Raw genomic sequence first — 19962 nt, 5'->3', positions numbered from 1 at the left:
TTCTTAAAAATGTATGAAGGGAAAAAGAGAGACAGAGAGAGAGAGAGAGAGAGAGAGAGAGAGAGAGAGAGAGAGAGAGAGAGAGAGAGAATTGGGGACTCAACGATTAATCATGAAAAATCAGAAGACTTAATTTCAACTTTTGCTCTTACTTTTACTTCTGAAAGATATTCAAATATGTGATCAAGTTATCATATATTCGAATTATGATCAAATTAGACTGGTTGCGGAATGTTGTCTGTACGAAATGTCTCTTAGCAATATTCCTGTGCCTCATGTACGATCGCGTTCCCATATCCCAGCGGGAGCATTCTCACCTGGATGTACGCTCGTAATCCGCCAAGTGGAAAAAGGCCACCGTAAAATTCACGGGAAAAATTCTCGCGCTTGTCGCGACGGACGAAAAAATTTAAGTAAAGTCATTCAAATTGCTCGTATCATCTCCCGCGGTGTGTAATATCTATTATCGCTTTACATATTATATATTACGCGATATAATTGTGAGCTTGCCTTGGCCGATTTTATCCGCAAACTAATAAAAAAAACCGTCTAATATTAGACGCCACAGAGAATCTAAATTTAACGGCCAAGTATTAGCACGTTGACAATTGTTAATTTAAAGGTGCTATTTAAAGATCTCGATCTTTATTGAACTCTATGTCTTTTACAAACATTTATTTAACATTTATGTGTAGTTTTCAATGTATATAGTTGTACATTTAAGAGCCTCTTAACTTTGCTTCAATAGAATGGTTCGAGATTATTTATCGTAACTCACTGTCAAGCCGTCAATGATTTCGAGTGAATTGCTATTTGCGAATTGTTAGAGCTCGAACCGTCAATCGTGCTGACGCCGCGCACGTGTCATTAAAGGCGTGTTCACGCGAACATGCGGCTCACGCTGTGTACAGATGCCACCGTCACCGGTGATTTTCTAGTTACGGTCAAGAGGCATAGCACGCAAATACTTGAAACTGTGCAGACGTCCGTCGTCTCGTCATCTTAATGACAAGTTTACACGAAATCGCCAGCGCGCCAAAAAGAGAGAAAGAGAGAGAGAGAGAGAGAGAGAGAGAGAGAGAGAAAAAGTCAAATGGTAAACCCTGTAATTTTTCCTTCATAGGCAAGCCGTCATTGTTATCATCGTATCATTATCTACTTTATACAGATATTTTGCGGATGTACATTTGGCTTATATTTCCAGCAGACTTTGTAGACTTATACTTACGTATATAGTCCATATATACGTCTATATATACTTAGCGAAGAAACGACTATGTACGCTTTTGAGAATTCCGTTTCCAAGTTAAAATCCTTTTAAAACGGCCGGAAGTTAAATGCATGATCATCATCGGGCCGATCGAACCGAGAAACGACGATCGTCTTCGGACGATGGCCGATTTCGCGCGATAGCCAATACTAGAGGAGGACTAGATTTCCGGAGGCGACCGATATAACGTGCAAGTTCTGTGCTTTCTATCGTCTGAAATCACGCTCGCGCAGCCTGCTGACGATGATTGGTTCGAATCCGACAATACCCGACAATTCGCGCGTATACGAACGGGAATCAAATCGCGCGACTGAGATTTGACTCTTGTTATTCGTTCCTCACAACCACTGTGATAAACGAGATGCAAGCATTACAAAATGCGTTGCAAGAAGAAAAAACAAGGTACAATAATGTGTTTTTATCCGTTATATCCTAAATTATATTTCATTTTATTTCGCTACATGCGCGCTCTCTAGATACCCTCTTAAATTATTTCAATTTTGTTAATTGTTTGGATAATTATAATTTTACCTTTCTTGGTTCTACGCGATTGTTACCTTCTGTTAATAAATGTTTCCCTATTTTTCACTGTTTACAATTGCAATGAAATTTTGCTTCAGCTATACTCTACTCTCTCAACGCACACATATAGCGAGCGTTCATGCCCGCCATTAATCACGATGCTCGATGCATACAGTTATGCATTTTTATCTCAAATATTTGTGATGCCGCGCATAACGTCATGATTAATTAATTACACGGAGTTCAAACAATGGCGGAGGCAACGGGCGTATCTTGCGCACTGAGCGAAGCGTTTATACCAACACACCGATATATTTCTGCATTTTTGTTACATGTCCTAGCCAAAAAGCATCTCTTTTTTGCGAGTATTCGGAATTAGCTTTTCCGCGCGATGTGCAATGGTGCAGCCGCGAAAGCCGCAGTATACCACGCACCGGATTATATTAATTAATATAAACACGGTCAAACATAAACACTGCCACGCAAACAAAATCCTTTCGAGTAGAAAAAGTATTATGATCAAATATACGCGATGTTTATACGCGATGAATCACCAAAACATCGTCTCTATGTTTGTTTCATAAAAATTTCTTATCGTAATAATTATTTTTTAATATTAAAGCGTTTCGTTGAGGATTATGACGTCCCAAAAAAGTTTTGCTAAGTGAGAATTGCGCCCCTGAGTAAATTAAAAAAAATTGCAATTAAAAGATATACAAGTAGACATTCTGTGTGTATGCGGAAATGCACAAACAGCACACCGCACGTTTTTTCTACTCGGCAGAGGGATTCTGAAACGATGGTAAAAAGGGAACAGAGTCTCGAATAGTATGAATACGAGTATACAGCACGCTAAAACCACTGAAAAAGAGAATCATTATTCGGCCAGTATTTCAATTTACCCTCAACGAAACTGATACCACCCCCTAACTCTTGCCGGTGTAATTTTTTGTCGCGCCGATCGCGCTCGTGTTTCCTGTCGCCGATACAGTGAAACAGCCAAAATATCAACCTTTTTTCGTCGCAGTTCGTACAACGAGAGAGCTCCGTTAGCGCACGTTAACAACCTCAACCTGGCGCGGCTTTTTCTTCTCTGCCTTTATCTTTCTCTCTTTCACCGTGACCCTCTTTCACTCTTCGCAAAAATGTCCGTCCACCTCGCTGTCTCTCTCTTTCGCCCTATCGTGATATTCGCCCTATACCGACCGTCTCTCTTCGTCGTCCCCCGATTTCAGCACATAGATTACGACCATCGGCACGCGCGTATGGCGTGCGCCCATAAAAACCGGCCATGTATAAAACCGTCGTGTTCCCGCGTGCTCGACGAGCGAGCATTTTCATCGGGCCCCTTCCGCCACCTCGCGTCGTTCTTTTTCTGTGAGGTCCATCCGTGTCGCCCGTCAACGCCGCGCGGAGAAAAGCACGCCGGAGAACAAGAAACATAAAGAATGATGGGGTTGGCTCTTACTTATGTTTCCGGAGCCGGGCGCAAAATTTACACGCGAATTTCGAGTTAGCTTCAAAAGACCATGATGATAGACAAACAATTTTATTCACATAGGAGTTTAAAATATATATGAAAGAAACAATCGTTTTAATCTATTATCTCATACTTTTCATAAACTTTTAATATTAATTAATTCTACCCCACTCCGTCTTTCTCTCGCCTCTCAATTTTCATACCAATAGCAATTATGATTGAGAATACGCTCAGAAATCTCCCAGAAATCCCTCAGAAAGTTTTGCAACGTTCTCTCTTAATCATTTCAAAAATAATCATTGACCATACGAATGTGTTCAATGATCATTAAAATAGTAATGATCATCAATATCCCGTTGAGTATCTGCGCTGTCATAAATTGCGAAATATTTTCGATTACGCTTCTTTGGTTGAAAGTACGAATTACAAAGAAATTTTAGTTTTTTATAAAAATTTTCCCCTTTTCGTGCACAAGATAGAAAACTACTCCGAGGAAATAAACTTTCGGTAGTGCTATAATTCTAACGTTGTCGTGGGCTTACCGTTGACGACAGCGATGATGCCGAGGACGCACAGTAGCAACGATCTCGCGCACATCTTAGCTCCTTCTCTTTTCGTCTCCTTCGGCGAAAGAAAAGCGAAGAGAAACAGACACGCGCGATCCTTATGTGGCTTTATCGAACATCGTTCGTCCTCGTCCTGTTAATGCGTGGGATCAATTCCTCGTCTGATCAGTCAGTCTGATCAATCAGTCGATAACGAGCGAGGAGACGTTTCTGGGGAATGCTGCGCCCGTCATCATTGTTGAATAATGCCGAAAATATCTTGAGTTAGCATCGAGATAAAGATCGATTTCACCTTTCCTCCGATAACGATGACGACGATGACAATGTCTTAATTAAATATTCACGATCACGCAGGATCGTCGAGCAAAAAAGTAAGTTGCGACCGCAAAATAGCTGATTGCTAATTAGGGCTGATCGCATTAATCGGCTCTTAACCACCACGGTACCCGGAAGTACCTCGATCGAAATCCTATCTCGCCTGTCTAACTTGCCTGTCGTAATAACCCCGAGGCTCGAGCTTCCGAGCTTTCTCCTCTTTCTCGTCCTTCGTCTTCGATGCTTCCTCTGACGTCTTTCTACTCGTCTCCGTTCTCTTCCTTCTTTCTTCACCTTCCCTTTTTCCGGCGGTTGCTGCTGCTGCTGCTGCTGCTCCTGCTGTTGCTCCTACCGCTTCGCTTTCTTTCCTTTAGCCTTGGGACATGATACCCTCCCCGCCGCGAATCTTCAGTCTACTTGTTTGTTCTAGATGACGTCAGTTCGCCGAAAGCTACCTCGCAATTCCTCACGGGCTAGCTTCCGGGATCCTCTCAACGTAACTTAGCGAAGTAAGTTGAAGTACCCCTTAGCGCAACTAGAGCTTCTTCTATTCATCGAATATAGCCGAACTTTTATCTTTGATCAAAGCATCCGTTCGACGTGAAGGGGTTGCGAAGCTTCAACTTAATTGCCTGCCTTTTTTCCCTCAAATAAAAAGTTACGACTTTCGTCTGGAATTTAATGGAGTAATTCCTTTACGTCTCCGTAAAAGTAATTTTCTGGAGAATCGCCAAGTGTATATCGCTGTGACGCGAGTTAATCGCGCAAGTTCGCGGAAAACAAATGTCGGCGAGAATATCACGCGGATTCGCCGACTCGCGATTTTTCTTCGTGGAACTTTTCCCCCGCACGAAGTTTCGGAACTTGAATAATAGTAAGTGTCTCGTCGCCGGGATAAGTCTGGGGTGCGAGGACTATATTTTACTTATCAACGCGTGACAACCGCGAGACGCTCCCGGCCACGGCGAGCTCGCGGCGCTTACTGAGCTTGCGGAAAAGCTCCTCGAGGAGCGTCCGCGAGATGAGAGCACGTTTCTCATCCCCACTTGGTGAACCCGCGATTACGTTGCGCGCCGTGCGCGCTGATTGGCCGGGCATGCGCCCGAAAGCTCGCCGAGTAACGTGCGTGCCCTCCTGGCACGGAGGGAGAAAGAAAAAGAGAGAAAGAGAGGGAGTGCGAGGACGGAGAGGTGGGCTAGATGAGGGAGACCAGAGTAAAGGGGGCAACGAAACCTCTGCGATGCTTTTGGAGTACCGACTGCCGAGTAGTGTTGAAACGCTGTTGAAACCGCCAGTAGTGGGGCGACAACGCGACGGGAAGGAAGGAGAAAGGGAGACGCGCGCGATGCAGAAGGGACACCGGGTACATCGCGCGCTTCGCGCCACTACCCGCGCTCGCACACGCGTCGAGCTTGCGGCAAAAGTTATGACCTCAAAGGGGTCGTTAACGAGCGCCCGCCAAATTAGTATAACGGTTCGCCCTCCGGTCTATCCTCTCCCCCTTCGCTCTCTTCAGCCTCCCCCTTGCCCCAAGTACTAGTGTGTCCTTTCTCTACCTGTCTACACGCAGCTATTTTTCGACCGGACTCGAAACGCAAGTACTATCCATCATCTGTCTATCGACTGGCCCAAGGCAAATAGTACGCACATTGTCTATATTGATTCATTACAGCTCGTCCATTTTATGATTGATTACTATGATTGTGTCTGCAATTGGTATCGCAAGATATGACGGGTCGCCCTTTTTTCTCGAAAATTTCGATAACTACAGAATATTCCAACAGAGAAAATCTTTTCGGAGCGTTTTTATACGAACTTTTCGCGCCCTTTTGATGAGAATAATCTATCCTAAAAAATTAGTATAACATTTTGAATTATCCAATGCATCATAACATATCTGAATACAATGTACAGAGGGAATTTATATTAACAGAATTTGTGTAAAATCTATTAATTCAATTAGATGAACAATATAGATAATATGTTTTTTTATCTTACAAAAAATGTATCGCTGTAGTTCATAATAATCAATTGATTGGCAATAGCGTTACTGCACTTTTATGATTATCGATATTCAGATACCGTTCTTGTTTTCCTCAGTTTTATTTTACGTATAATATGAATCATGTGTAGCCTAAGTTTAGATTTAGTAATCTTTATTATTTAGAGTGATATAATCACAAATAGCGACATACTATCCATACAAAATGGCATTATGCATCATACACATAGGAAGTATTTAGAGACATTAAAAAATTAATTATCCAATTACTCGTTTAAAACGTCTTTTTTCTTATTCTCACATAATATATAATAAAAAGATAATAGATTATAACAATTTGCCAAAGCATCCATCCTAACGTATGACTTGAGCACTTTTTGTGACACTTTGCGTCGGTCATGATACTTTTCGCCGCAATCTTCTCATGAGAGACGTCGTTACTCTCGAAATTACTTTCCATTACGCGAAACTTGGTAACTCCCGAAAGAAGTAAAAGTAAGAGCTTGGACGGCGAACAGGCGATGGACGTCGGTCCAACAGCCGCCGTTGGATTTCGTGAGCGACAACTTCGGAAATGCCGGCGACATCGCAGACGCTAGTAGTGCAGTCAATATATAATGCGCGACGTGCTCCTGCATTTCAAATTACCCGCACAGTACTACCGTGCGACGAACGTGCGAGCGTCGCTTCTCGATGCTGCCGATCGCCCGCCAACAGCAATGGTGTGACACTATGAATTCGAGCAATTTCTCTTACTCTGTCTCTCTCTCCCTTTCTCTTTCTCGCTCTACATTGCACATTGCATTTGGATAATTATCATCCCGATTTTAGGGGCAATACGTTATTCTAGCACAACGGATTTACGTCTCAAACACCTAAATGCAGATTCTCTTTGCAAACTTATGTTAATAAAGTACATATATCATAAATCATAAATATAATACTCAAAACTCTATAAAATTTATATATATTATCCATATGTTATTTCATTAAAACTTCATTTTTTAGAATTGTTCAAAAGAATTAAACGGAATTTTAAATAACATGTTAATGTACATACGAATAAGTGAAGTACTAGAAACTTTTTTTCTATTCATATCTCATTACTTGCTTTATTAATAATTCAACTTTAACCTATTTCTTCATATATATGTATGACTTTTAATTTTATATTATTTATAGCATTTCATTAATCACCTTAATGCCAAAGCTCCGATTGTACTATCGCGTATGTAGTAATTGTCAATTAATTCACGTACGTCGTAATGGTCGAACTTAGAATAGAATGGGCGCCGTGCCTCTAGAGACATAAATAATTATCCAATAGCGTGATAATGTAGTAGTAAACGCATGTGCACTGCCAGACAAGCATTGCCAGATTCGTAATGGATGACATCATCAATTGAGATGGTAATCTTTCTTACATTAGTGTCTCGCCAAATATTCGATAATTTAATTTAGTGATTTACGATTGGTAAATTGGCAAATCGAAGTAGAACTACTCAACAATTTAGCTAACACGTTTCATAGATATTCTTGCTAACATTCATATAAAATGACGCAAAGTCAAATTTTGTATTATTTTCGAATTAATTAACAGCAGATTTCTTATAATTATACTTCTTATAATAATATTTATATTCAATTAACGAGCCTATAGTTTTCATATATTTATATCGTTCCAAATATCCTCTGTACGAACGTAATTAGCCAGTGCATTAGCTAGAGCTAAAGGACAAAGCCTGTTAACGAAAAAGGAGCGCCTCTTGGAAGGAAGAAAATGTTTACAAAGCCACGTACGTGAATCGTACGGATTGGCGTCCGACGAATGGAAGAATTTCAACTTCAAAGAGAGAGTATTAAGTTTGTGATTTGCTGTCTGCCTGTCCGCGACACAAAGCAGGCGAGTATAATAGCGAAATAGAAAGCTGCTTTCTCGCGACGTCGTTAGTCGTTCGACGTGTGCCTCGCGATGAATACTTTGAAACGCGTGAACTAAAAATAAAAAACGAAAGGCACACAATTACGAGTACTCGCCAAGTTGGAGTAATCTTAACTATTCGTCGGCCGATCGAGTCCATAATTCGCGTTTCAAAGGGCCGACATTTTTCCGGGCGATGGTTTCAGCAGACTGCGGCTGATAATCGAGAACGAGGAACGTGCTCAACGAAGATGAATTTCTCTTTCCGTGCAAAAAGATTTTCGCGTTTACCGTCGTCCCGCGCTTTGATCGACGTACCGTCAAAACGACGTTTCACTGTCTCATTTCGATTCTGTTTTACTTCGCCCGCATATCGATAATCCTCCAGTTTTTTTCCCGGCTTTTTACGTTTCTTCGATCCTCTAACGCGCGCGAGCGCACACACCTCCGAGTTCTTTTTCCCTCCTGCCGCCCCCTCCGGGACCAATTCTCAGTCTAGCATGGAATATACCGGAAGATGAAAGAAAAGATCCAGTCATTAACTGTCGTCGCGCCGACAAAAGGAGATACGCGCATAGACGCGGAAATACGGATGCATTTTTTATTTAATTTCGTAAAAAACGAGACGGTGCCAAGAGAAACGAGAAGCAATAAGAAAATGTCAATAGTAGAGAGTAAAATTGCAGTCGGTGGTTATACACTTGGCAGGTGTAAACGCACCCTTCCATTTCTTCTTTCCCCGCAACTGCGCTGATATAATAAAGTCGCACCGTTTATCGCTCGTTTCTAACTTACAATTAATGGCAAATTACTTCTATCAATTCCACCATAACATAATCGAGAAAAATAACAATAAAAGTAGAGTTCTATATGTAATTCCTGTATAATAATTCCTATTCGATTGAACTATAAAGATGAATGGCATAATGCATTCGCGTTTAAAACGCTGCAGACTCGAACATCTCCGATTACGAATGCGGCGGGCAATTCACGCGTCCGATGATAATTGAGCTCTCCGTCAGCCGATTGATTTGTGTACAAAGTGGGAGATTCTCATCGTTTATACACGTAAAGTTTCCCACGCACAAATACGCGTGGGTGCTGACAATCGCGCGGTGTATATTCGCCGCGCAGCTTATCCAGCCACGATACGTATACACGCTCGCCGACGATTATCGTGACAATTTCATTCGCATTATACTGCCCGCGCCCGCGCCGCCCTGCTCTCCCTGCCGACTGGCCAATGACTTCGTATCGGCCGAAAACTGCCCCTCTCGCATCTCCGATCGGACACACCGGCGCTACATTCGGTAAATTTCCCTTCGGGACGTGTTCCGTGTGTATCGAAATCCTATTTAATCGAAATTTCGAATGTGCGTTTAATCCATCCCCGATCACCTCTCCCGCAAAACATCCCCTTTCTGCAACAATCATCTCTGTCGCGTGCAAATGCGCTCGCAAAAAAATAAAATATCTCTCTCTGTAGCCGATATGGGCCTGAAACCTGCGATGGACGGATTCAAAAGTCGGAGCACTCGAGGCCAAATTGCCGTTAACGTCGCCCGCCGGAAACTGCGCGATTTTCAAAGCGATTTTTGTATCCGGTTTTCAAATTTATTGACAGAAAGTTTTAAACAATACACGTCGAAAGCTATTAGTTTTTTTTTTTTCGGACAATAGAGTTTATCTAGAGTGTACCGATGAGCAAGTATATCGGCAATAGCTATTATTGAATCAAAAATTACACCGGCGATAAATTTATACATTTTTAACCAGACTTGCAACCAAAATATTATTATTATCATTATTAATGCTAACCAGATGGTACGTGATATACATATGATTAGCATACGATAATAGCGAGAGATCGGAATAATAACGCAATCGGTTCGTCCTAAGCGAAACGTTTCTCTTTACTTATCAGAATCGCCATGGTGCGGCGTACCGACGGGGATGCATACATTTCAAATCGAGGATTGCAATAACACGCACATTGTTGTGAGAATAAATTCCAGGTCGAATTCTCTCAGCGCGTCACGCCGCGCCGATCAGCGGTTTTTCCACGGCGCGTCCGCAGCGTGAGTTCGAGCGAAAGCAAACGAGCGCGACGAGCGCCGGCCAATTGTCTCGGCGCCGATCAATTCAAGCCGGTCGATTATATTTTCCAAAAATGCAAACGACTCTATAACGCGTCCTCCCTCCCCCCCCCCCCGGCCCTCTGTGAATCCTCTCTCTCCCTTTCCCTCCTTCTCTCGCTCTCGCTCCCGCCGTTTTTTTTTTCTTTCAGGCAAGAATTTTTCAATATTCGCTACACTTCCCTCGGGATGTTCCGCGTATCGATATTCCATTTCGTCGGGAATTGAGCGACCGACGTACGGCGTGGTGACAGAGAACGAGGGAGAGGCGGGAGGGGAGGGCGAGGCCGTGGAAAAAGGACTCGCCACGCCATCCGGCTGAAAGATGTGACGAGACCATCGTTTACCTTTATCGTCGTCCTTATACTTTCGTCATCGTCATTATATCGGATTATCGCCATGCCACCCTAGGTGCAGCGAGCGTGTTTCCTGGCTGGCTCTATTTGCTGCCGCGAGAGTTTATCGCAACGTAACGCGTCTCGGCGTCGCGTCGTCGTGTCGCGTCGCGTCGCGGCGACGATCGAGCCCGCGGCGAGAAATGCATAAACGACACATTTACGTAAGAGTTACAATGCACATGGCTTGGATACAATCAAGCACAGTTGCAGCTGCAGCTAGAAAGAGCGCGGTTTCATTTCTCACGCCCAACTTTTCATTGAAATCAATCACCGTTGGCTGAATGCCCTAATATTCGCAACCGCGCGAATGCTCCTTCATTTCTTAAGCAATATAATTTTTAAAAAATTAATACAGATTTAGCAACACAAAATTGCGAGCATTTTGTATACAGAACGGCGAAAAAAAAAGATACGAACGAATCTGACGTATAAAGCCCTTCAATTCGCTGTTCTTTTTTTTCCTATATAGGGCTTGCTTTGTACTAAAATTCGATAAATGAAATTAATGCACATGGTGCTTCCACATGGCGGAGTTACCGCACGAATTGATTTCATCTCCAATTTCTGCACATTTCGTCGTGGCTTTTAATTTTGTTTTTTTTTTTTCCCGCGCGCAGACTCATCCTGTACCGCTGCCGCTCTCTCCGCCGCCAGTAATCTTTTATCGCCCCATAACACGCTCGCGGCTGCATCATTTGCGCATTTCTTTTTTCCATTCGTTTATTCTATTTGCATGCGACAAGGATTTGCTTGCCTGTGCTAATAAATCACCGGTATCCCTCGGTCTGCCAGGACAAAACAAGCCCGGCCGCTATGCGGCTTGAAATCTACAGGGTGTCCGATAACCATTGTACGATATTTTAACAGCGTACTCGTGAAATTAATTAGAGACGGATATCCCAATATGAAAATGTCAATATCGCAAGAATTTCCGAGATATAAGCCGATGGTATGTATCACGCCTTCAAATAACCGTGCTTCCATGCATACTGATTTTTTGTTTCGCAACGAGATATTCATCGAATTTTCCATCATTTTAGTTTGTCTCAAGAGAAGTGATAAAGTTGAGTTAGCAATAAATATGAAAATGGATATTAAAAATTAAATAGAAATCGGCGCATTATAAAAGAATAAATGTGATTACTAATTATTGGCGCGTTCTTTATTAAATAAATTTGTTGGACTATATATTATGACTAGTCATTGAAATATTTCTCATTCTTCTTCTATTTTCATGCTTGACATTTAAACATCGAAAAAAATTTTGGAACGTTGTTGTTCTTACACTAATATATACAATATTTCTATTAATTCTGAAAGAATAGAGAACCCAAAGTTTTATCATTTTTAAGTGACAAATAATAATGGAATTAATTTTCACCGAGCTTTTACTTAAGTTTACATTTATAAAACATTTCCCATTATTAATTTTTTTATTTATGCTTGCAAGTTTTTCTTACAAATTTCAGGCAATTATCTCGTAATTAGTATTCGGTCGACTATGATGCCAAAATGTATCAATGAAAGATGTAAGATAATGATTCTGAATTTTGTGCAATCTCATACGGGAAATCAACAAATATTCCAAAATTAAATATATTAGTATATAACTCTATTCTCGAGCCCATTCATTTTAAAGCAACGAAAGGCAACGTGAAGTTTTATCACATTTATCCGTGATATTTTTTTCACAGATCCATTACCTTAAATTAAAATAAAGGATAATTCGTCACTCACCAACATGCGACGCGCAACGGCGGAGTTGTGACTACGTTGTGTGTTCATCTGTAAAATACAAATATAAAATTTGAACTACGATGCCGAAAATAATTATAATATTTTTTAAAATGACTGTTGCACGATTTCAATTTTTTATTTGTTACTTTTTTCATGTATACATTAAATAATGTAAATATTTTTCCGAAAAAGATCTATCTCTTTCGAACTTCTGTAAAATTTTGTAAATAAAAATCTAATTCATGTATAAATAATTCAAATAATTTTTAAATCTCAAGTATATATTAGAAATATATATGTATCGAATATAAAAATACGTAATTATATACGTATTTGTAATAGAAATTGAATTATGTACTAATTAAGTATTTAAAAAAATCTCAAAGCAAAAAATCAAAGAATATTTCATTCTTTATCTTACAGCGTGTAAAGTAGAGTGCACTAATAAAGGACACGAACAATTAATTCCACATAAATATAAATAAATAAATAAATTACCTTTGGGTTGCTCCGTCGTCGCCCGATGCCTCCCTGGGCCTCCTCCTCCTCTCAGATTCCCTCGTTGCCGGCACGCACACACACTCGCGAGAACGCGGTTAATTACGATCGCGCACCAATTACCGGAATCGATGATCGCGCGTTTCTTCGTACGGCACTCCCGACGTTAATCGCACGAGATACGCCACAGGCATATACAGACGGAGCACAAGCTCAGCGGGGGAGCTGACAGATTCGTGGTAAGGTGGGCATACCTACTCTCGCCCAGTGGCACCTTATGCTCCGTCTATACACGTCTATACGAGACGCACGACACACGCTTTACTACGCCACAACGCGGATCAAGCGAGGCGAGAGAGGACAATCCCGCCAAAACTACGATAGACGCGCAAGGCGCAAGTCACGTCTCGCGAATCAACTCAATCAACGCGAATCGGCCGAGATTGTCCCTCTGTCGACCGCGCCAGCGCGACGGATCTCGATCGAACGATGACGAATCGTCGACACGCAGGTATAGAACCTGTGTTACGCGACCGACCAAACTCACGACTCACGCGATTAAACGCCTCGCCACTCGAGATCGGTCCGCTCCAGTCCGCTCCGTGCTCCCGACGCGACGTTCCGTCATGGCCGAATGGTTCGGAGCGGCGGAGCAGCACTTCGGTATCACCTGACACTACGCGAGTCAAGTAGACGACTAATCAAGACGCAACTATCGATCCGAAAAACGATCGACTCGTACGATCACACTCGCGACGCAGTTCAAATGCGAACGCACACATATTGCTAACGACGGATACACTGCGGCTTTCCATTAGTTTACTCGAAACACAAGTCACTTACTCGATCTAGCGAGTCACACGTCGTCCCGCGAGCGTTTGGCGCGCGAGCGTTACGTTCAAATTGAGGAGGCGTACAGGGAGCGCGGCGAGCACTCGAACCCAGACGCCGTGCCGTTCGAAAACGATTGTCGCCCCCGCGCCCCCCGAAGTGACTCGGGTGAGTGCACCGAGTGCCGCAGTCCGCAGCGAAACGCGAAACGTTGCGGCGATGAGCCGTGATTCGATTCAAATGAAGGAATTGAAGGAAATATCTGGACAGCCATCGGCTCGACACGTCGCGACGCGTCGTTCAGCTCGTCAGTCGCACGAGTCGGCCGATCGTGAGGTGAGTCAAAGCGTCTGTAAGGTGCGATCGCGCACGGTACTTATCGCACGACGGCGCGGCGCGGGCGTCTCGAGAGCCTAGGTATATATGACGCGGCGAGGTATGCGGCACGCGCCGCTCGGAGCTTCGTCGCGCGAACAATAACACGACCTTGTTTACGCGATAGCGCGCGTCGAGCCGGAAATAATTGGTACGTGTGTGCGCCGTGCGGGGTGCGTAAGCTCCGGACCGTTGCCGGAACGAGACGGTCGACGCGTGCCGAGCAGTCAGTACGAGACATTCGTTGCTACGGGATACAGGTACAACGCTCCTTCCCTCGCATCTTCGCAATTAATCTTGGGTAGATTATTACCGCGCACCCCACGCGTCTCCTCTTTCGCGGGCTCGTTAGCGGGCTAGTCCCGCTCGATCGAGAAGCGTGGTGTATTATTCGAATATGTTATACAATTGATATGTATGCATGCCGAAGAGACTGCGATTGTGTCGTTTTGATTAATCAAGAGAGAGAACGAGTTTTTTTATACTTTGTTCCGCAAACTTTATTTTGTTCTTCTGTAATATATTAATTTCATATAAAAATTTGTCTTGTTTGTTAAAATTGCGCGATTTCGTTGGGAATGTGAAAGTTTATATGAAAGATAATAACAATAAATGTATATTAATTCTTATAAATGCTTTTCCGATCAAAATAAAGATATACTTTGTTTCTCAAATAAACGTTAAATTTAACAATATATTTTTAAGTAAAGTAATTAACCATTTATTTTTATTAAAAAAGAGAACTGAATAGCGAGTAATTTATCAATATCGGCTTTTGTACGTAATACCTATGCAAATAAAACTGGAAAACAAAATCAGTTAAGTAAAAAATTATCTAAAATAAAAATCAATAACAATTGAAAAATTGATATACATAGCTAGGGCTCGAACTTCGCGAAATATTAGCGAGCGCTTTGATTTTAAAATTATCTCGATATTGAGAGATCTTCAGTTTTAATTAATTCTTAGAATATTATATAATAATTGCAAGAGATTATGTTTTATAACGCCCGAGAAAAAATCGTCTCACGAATGCGTTAGCAATTGCAAGATTATTACATTGAAATGTCATGATTATTCGTACACGCCTAATAAACGCAATTATTTCGTATAATACGAAAAATAAACGTAAAATAATTATACTGAAATTTTTATTATTTTTGTGTACATATACTTCTTTGTATTTCTTTTTTATAAGTTGAGGCATATGTTTCAGTTTCAAGACAAGGACAACCTGCATGGTGCAGAATGCAGCGAACTTTTCACTTAGATCGACCGGCCGGTGATACTTGCGAAGGAAGTAGCGAGAGCCTCAACTTGCCCCTTAAGCGACCGCCGATTGCTACTTCGAGGTATCGTACTTTTCGTGATTTTTTTATCTTCCCATTTTTCTGGAAAAAAGCGAAGGTTTTAGGAAAAGAAAAGATTGATTGCCATTTGAAATTCAGCATCAAATGCTGACATTATTCGTTTATTGACTTTAATTTTATTCTAACTTCCTCTTAATTCGCTCATGACTTATTTTAATTTATTTTAACATATTGATTGAACAATTATAACACAAAAAGGAGAAATGTAATAGAGCCTTCTGTAAGTTAAAATTTTAGTAAGATAGATCGAAATTAATTGCGATGCGATTCTAAATAATGCGAGTTAGTTGTATTGCGACGACGACGATTTAAGACGCGACATATAGGGCGACATCGCGCACCGAAATAGGCATAATCCGCGACGATCTCCGAACGACACGTTTTAAGCACGTCGCGCGGATTTTGCAGCGTCCTTTTCAGCGTCATAAAATTTCTTAGCAACTCGATCCCCCGCGCGAACGTCGCCGCGCGTCTCTATTCGTCCCTCTCAGGAAGAATAATCTTGCAAGCTGAAAAGGGGACGCGGAATGATGACTCAGTCGGTAGCTTTGCAAGGAAACCCGAAGGCGACATTTTAACAGCATCCCCATCGCCGGATGTTTCATATCCTCCCTTTGTCTCCGTCTTGGATATGCGTACGTCACTTTACATAGATCCATGTGTACAATGAGAACGAAAATCGATATGAATCAAAGCGAAGTAAGAATGGCAGAGTGTCGTTATAGTTGAATAGAGTTTATTTTAAGAGCTTCTTCCGCGAATTCCGACTACAAAATGGGATCGAAAATTCTGAAAACGATGTTTGAAGGAGGGAATTTCCTAGGGACTAATATTATCGTAGGGATAATACTAAGAAAATTAATATACTCTCTCGGTAGCTTTTAATGGCTTTTGCGACACGGTTGTTCTTTGTGGCCAAGTTGCGTCCAACTCGCACAAACGTGCAAGCGAATGTGGTAAACGCGAGGTAGAATGCATACGTGAGCACATACGAACGTCTATAGCCGCAGGCCAGCCACGCAAACATACGCTGAACATTCGCAAAAACATCGCACACGCGAGAGACCTCGTGAATGGTTTGCGGACGTGCATGAAGCACCACCATGAGTGAGAAGCTCTTGTTTAAATCCTTCTTGGAGCCAGGAAGTCGCTCCATGAGTTTCTCACGTGATTTCCTAGATAACATTTCGAAGTAAATAAATCCTCGGGAAACCGCGTCCACAATTCATGGAAAATTTTACTTTCTTCACAACATCTTTGTCGTTTAATTTTATCCTCTCGTTAATAAAGAAATGGAATAAATCTGGGCTTTTTTAGATGTAAATTTCTATATTTTATTATATTAATTAACAGATTAATAATCTTGTTTGTTAACTTTTATATTTTTTTAAAAGATTAGACGAGAAAAAAGATTAGAGATAATTGATATCTTAATGTATTATAATGGTATTCAAAATATGAATAAAATTAGAGGAGTTTGAATCAAGGAGAGGATAAAATTAAAATTCACAAATGTAGCAGATCATTTTAAAACGCGTCGCGAGTAATCCTTAATCTGCAATTGAACGGAAACTTAATGGCGGACCATCGGATTCCATGGAATGCGGCACAGCAGCCACTTGGCAATCCGCTCAAATACGCTGCATCCGCGCGTCCAGAAGCCGATCGGACTGCCTATCTTCTGTTCCATCTCACAATCCGGCTCCACTCGGTACACCTCCCACGGTATCCTCCTCCCGATGGTCGTGGGAAACCACATCCTGGCGTGACTCCAAATTGCGTGCAAAACCATCAGTGGTAAATGCGAATCGAGCGTCGGGGAGGAGAGTGGATGGATGAAGGGAAAGAGGGAGAGAGAGAGAGAGAAGCAGGAAAAGGCTGCTGTCGATCGCGATCGATTGATCCTAGCCGCCGTACGTTGAAAGGCAATTAATCATTAATGACCTGCCGTAAAAGAACGACGCCGGCTTTTAACAGGAGAACTTTTGAAGTGCGGGACGGTGTACGGTGAAGTGTACCGTAATTCGGCGATACAGCTAATTCGCTGATAATGAAATTCGCAGCTGTTGTTCTTACCATCGGAAAAGCGCATTTCTTAAAACCGTTGCCTTGTATTCTCCTAATGCTTTATTTAAACATCTCACTTATATATATTCTTGGATAAAAAAAAATCGATTTTTCTCAAATTAATAAAGTAACAGACGTGAGGAAACGGTATTATCGATTTAACTTGAGACTTCAATTTTCTCGTAACTCGAAATGAAATGAAACATTGACATAGTCGTACTTTATAAATTCCACTTGTTGCCGTAATAAGTTACACGCGAGCGTAAAGCTCGGGAATGACGGCCCAATCGTGTCTTTTCCGCGATAATTGACCGTGCGCAAGTGCTTCACTGACAGCCCAATTACGCGCGAAGATACTTACAATCAAGCCAATAATTGTCGTCGACTGCCGCGGATAGCACCGAGCTGCAATATTCGCCGACGGCGGCCGATATATCGGCGCGGGCGGTGGCAGACGTAATTAGCTCGACGCCTAGCACTGCTTCTAGATTTCAATTTCGTCGACGAACAGAGCGGATTACTGATACACGACGACCTTTCCGCGACGCCAGAGAATAACGGCTCGCGGTACTAATCGTGACTTTCACGGAAACCTTTTGATTACGACGGTCGCTAATTCGAGTTATAAATGAGCTCGTCTCACATTATTTCACAAATGTGGCATTGTTCGATGACAAAATCAGCAATTTAAATTGCTGATGGTATATTTATAATACATATAATTTATAATACACGTATGTGTCAGGGACATCCAATTCGTATCGAATAATTCATGGTTCCTATTTTCCTTTTTACTCAAGAATCACTTTGGGTAGATCACATTCCGATGTTAATACTCCGCTTTATGATTCACCCGAGCCGGGTGAAGGGCAGAATTGACTCTACTCTAGTCAGACGGGAAATTGAGTTCTGGATATGAAATAATTAATGCCGGCTCGCAGGCGACATCACGGACGTCGCGCGTCACCGCGTTACGTCCACGACTTGCTCTCCTTCGTCCGCAATCCCAAAGCGCGGCCGCGTCGCCATCCCGTCCATTGGTCCCTCGTGTCGCACCCCACGACCCTTCGTTTCACCTGCATTACCTCCTGCGTCTGCCTGACCGCCGCCGCCACCGTCGTTTCCGGTCATAACTCAAAATCCCTCAGGTGTGCTAACCGCGTATGCCATAGCGGTCACGTTGGAATGTTAGGCCGCGAGTCTCCACCATTATTAAGCCTCGTCCGCGTTCATAGTCGTCGCACGTGCGCCGCGACATACATACATGACCTCTCCCTCTCCCCCTGCGGAGCAGCAGGGTACGGTCGTAGCGAACCATCGGCAGAAACGCATGGACTCGACCCACGTCCTGAAATTTCGCCGCAGCGACAAATTCGCAACCGCGATAAATTTGCGGCCGTAACAAATGGGGCGGTCAGGAATAAGCCGTTGGTAAAACGTTCTAGCCTTGACACTTAAGGTATTACTCAACAATTACCTAACTGAGAACTAGAGGGAAGAGATTTTCTCCGTGATGAATTTTACAAGGGAGGAATGATATATATATATGCAAGCTTTCCAATTAATAAGATCTTAGAAGGAAAAGAAGTTATTATAATATGCGCGGTGTGATTTATCCTCGAACGGTGGCGATGCATGTATTGTGATATAAATAGCGATATCACGCGATACAGAAAAGAAACCGGTAAACTTTTCCGATACTTGACTGAAAGTCTCGCTACTAGTGACGAAAATTATTAATTCAAACATCGCCAGTAAACGGGTATATTTTATCCATATCGACCGTGAATATAAAGTTCCACGACGCGTTCCGAAGAGCGAGGTTTCGAACTTCCTCAACCAAATGTGCCAAATTGAAGCCGAATTATAACTTTCCTGTGATGTGTCAAACCGAACTCGAGCCGATCTTGGATGTAAAGTTCGAAGTCGACTTTTATGAGCATAGTTCCCTCGCTTTCATAAGATCGTCCTACTTTCTAGTTTGACTCCCACTCTCACGGCGACCGCCGATTGATACTTGACAATCAAGATTCAACTATTCTTCATAGTCACAAACAAAATTTAACTTTCCTTTGTAATCAAATATGTTTGTAGCGAGTTTGCCACTAATTCAGTTCTTGCAAATGTGTATTACAGACTATAACAATAGGTACATGGGACGCCCCTTCACTATCTTACTATTCTTCTTTTTTAAAGTTTGTGACATGTTTGAAATTTCTTTTTTCTCTTATATATAAAGCTATTCAAATAATAAATCTTAAATCTTATTCAGATATTAATATCTCTTGCCACTTAAAAGCTTTCAGCTATTAAAGGTTAATAAATTTAAGAAATTAGTATAATTTTTCTATTTAGTAATATATAAAAATTTCTTAATATTCAAATCTTAATATATATTTATATTTAAGAAATATAAATTTACTTGACATATTGATTGACGAGAGATCTATTTCTAAAACATTGCTTATAAGTAGA

The 19962-nt window shown here is 41.9% G+C and overlaps 1 protein-coding gene and 1 long non-coding RNA gene across 7 annotated transcripts in view; one reads left to right on the top strand and one right to left on the bottom strand.

Moving 5' to 3' along the window:
* Carpa (Carbonic anhydrase-related protein A) overlaps positions 1 to 5160 on the bottom strand; it is a 128476-nt gene extending 123316 nt beyond the window's left edge. For 2 of the 3 annotated variants that reach the window (XM_071712021.1, XM_071712038.1), the window contains exon 1: positions 3815 to 5160. In XM_071712021.1, coding sequence (XP_071568122.1) covers positions 3815 to 3869 — 55 coding nt within the window. In that variant the 5' untranslated portion in view covers positions 3870 to 5160. The remainder of the gene's footprint in view (positions 1 to 3814) is intronic. The other variant, XM_071712030.1, reaches the window with a different exon arrangement.
* A 331-nt stretch (positions 5161 to 5491) lies between these two features.
* LOC139775774 (uncharacterized) overlaps positions 5492 to 19962 on the top strand; it is a 47046-nt gene continuing 32575 nt past the window's right edge. For 2 of the 4 annotated variants that reach the window (XR_011718927.1, XR_011718925.1), the window contains exons 1-2: positions 13854 to 14011; positions 15267 to 15402. This is a non-coding gene — a long non-coding RNA (uncharacterized lncRNA). Of the gene's footprint in view, positions 5794 to 13853; positions 14012 to 14251; positions 14311 to 15266; positions 15403 to 19962 lie in introns of those variants that run through there. The other 2 variants (XR_011718928.1, XR_011718932.1) reach the window with 2 other exon arrangements.

Source organism: Temnothorax nylanderi, unplaced genomic scaffold (assembly GCF_030848795.1).
Source record: "Temnothorax nylanderi isolate EJ_2023f unplaced genomic scaffold, tnyl_v1.0 TNYL_tig0005_pilon, whole genome shotgun sequence".
NCBI classification, from domain to species: Eukaryota; Metazoa; Arthropoda; class Insecta; order Hymenoptera; family Formicidae; genus Temnothorax; species Temnothorax nylanderi.
Note: the sequence above shows the minus strand (reverse complement) of the source record. Positions and strands in the feature narration are given on the sequence as shown.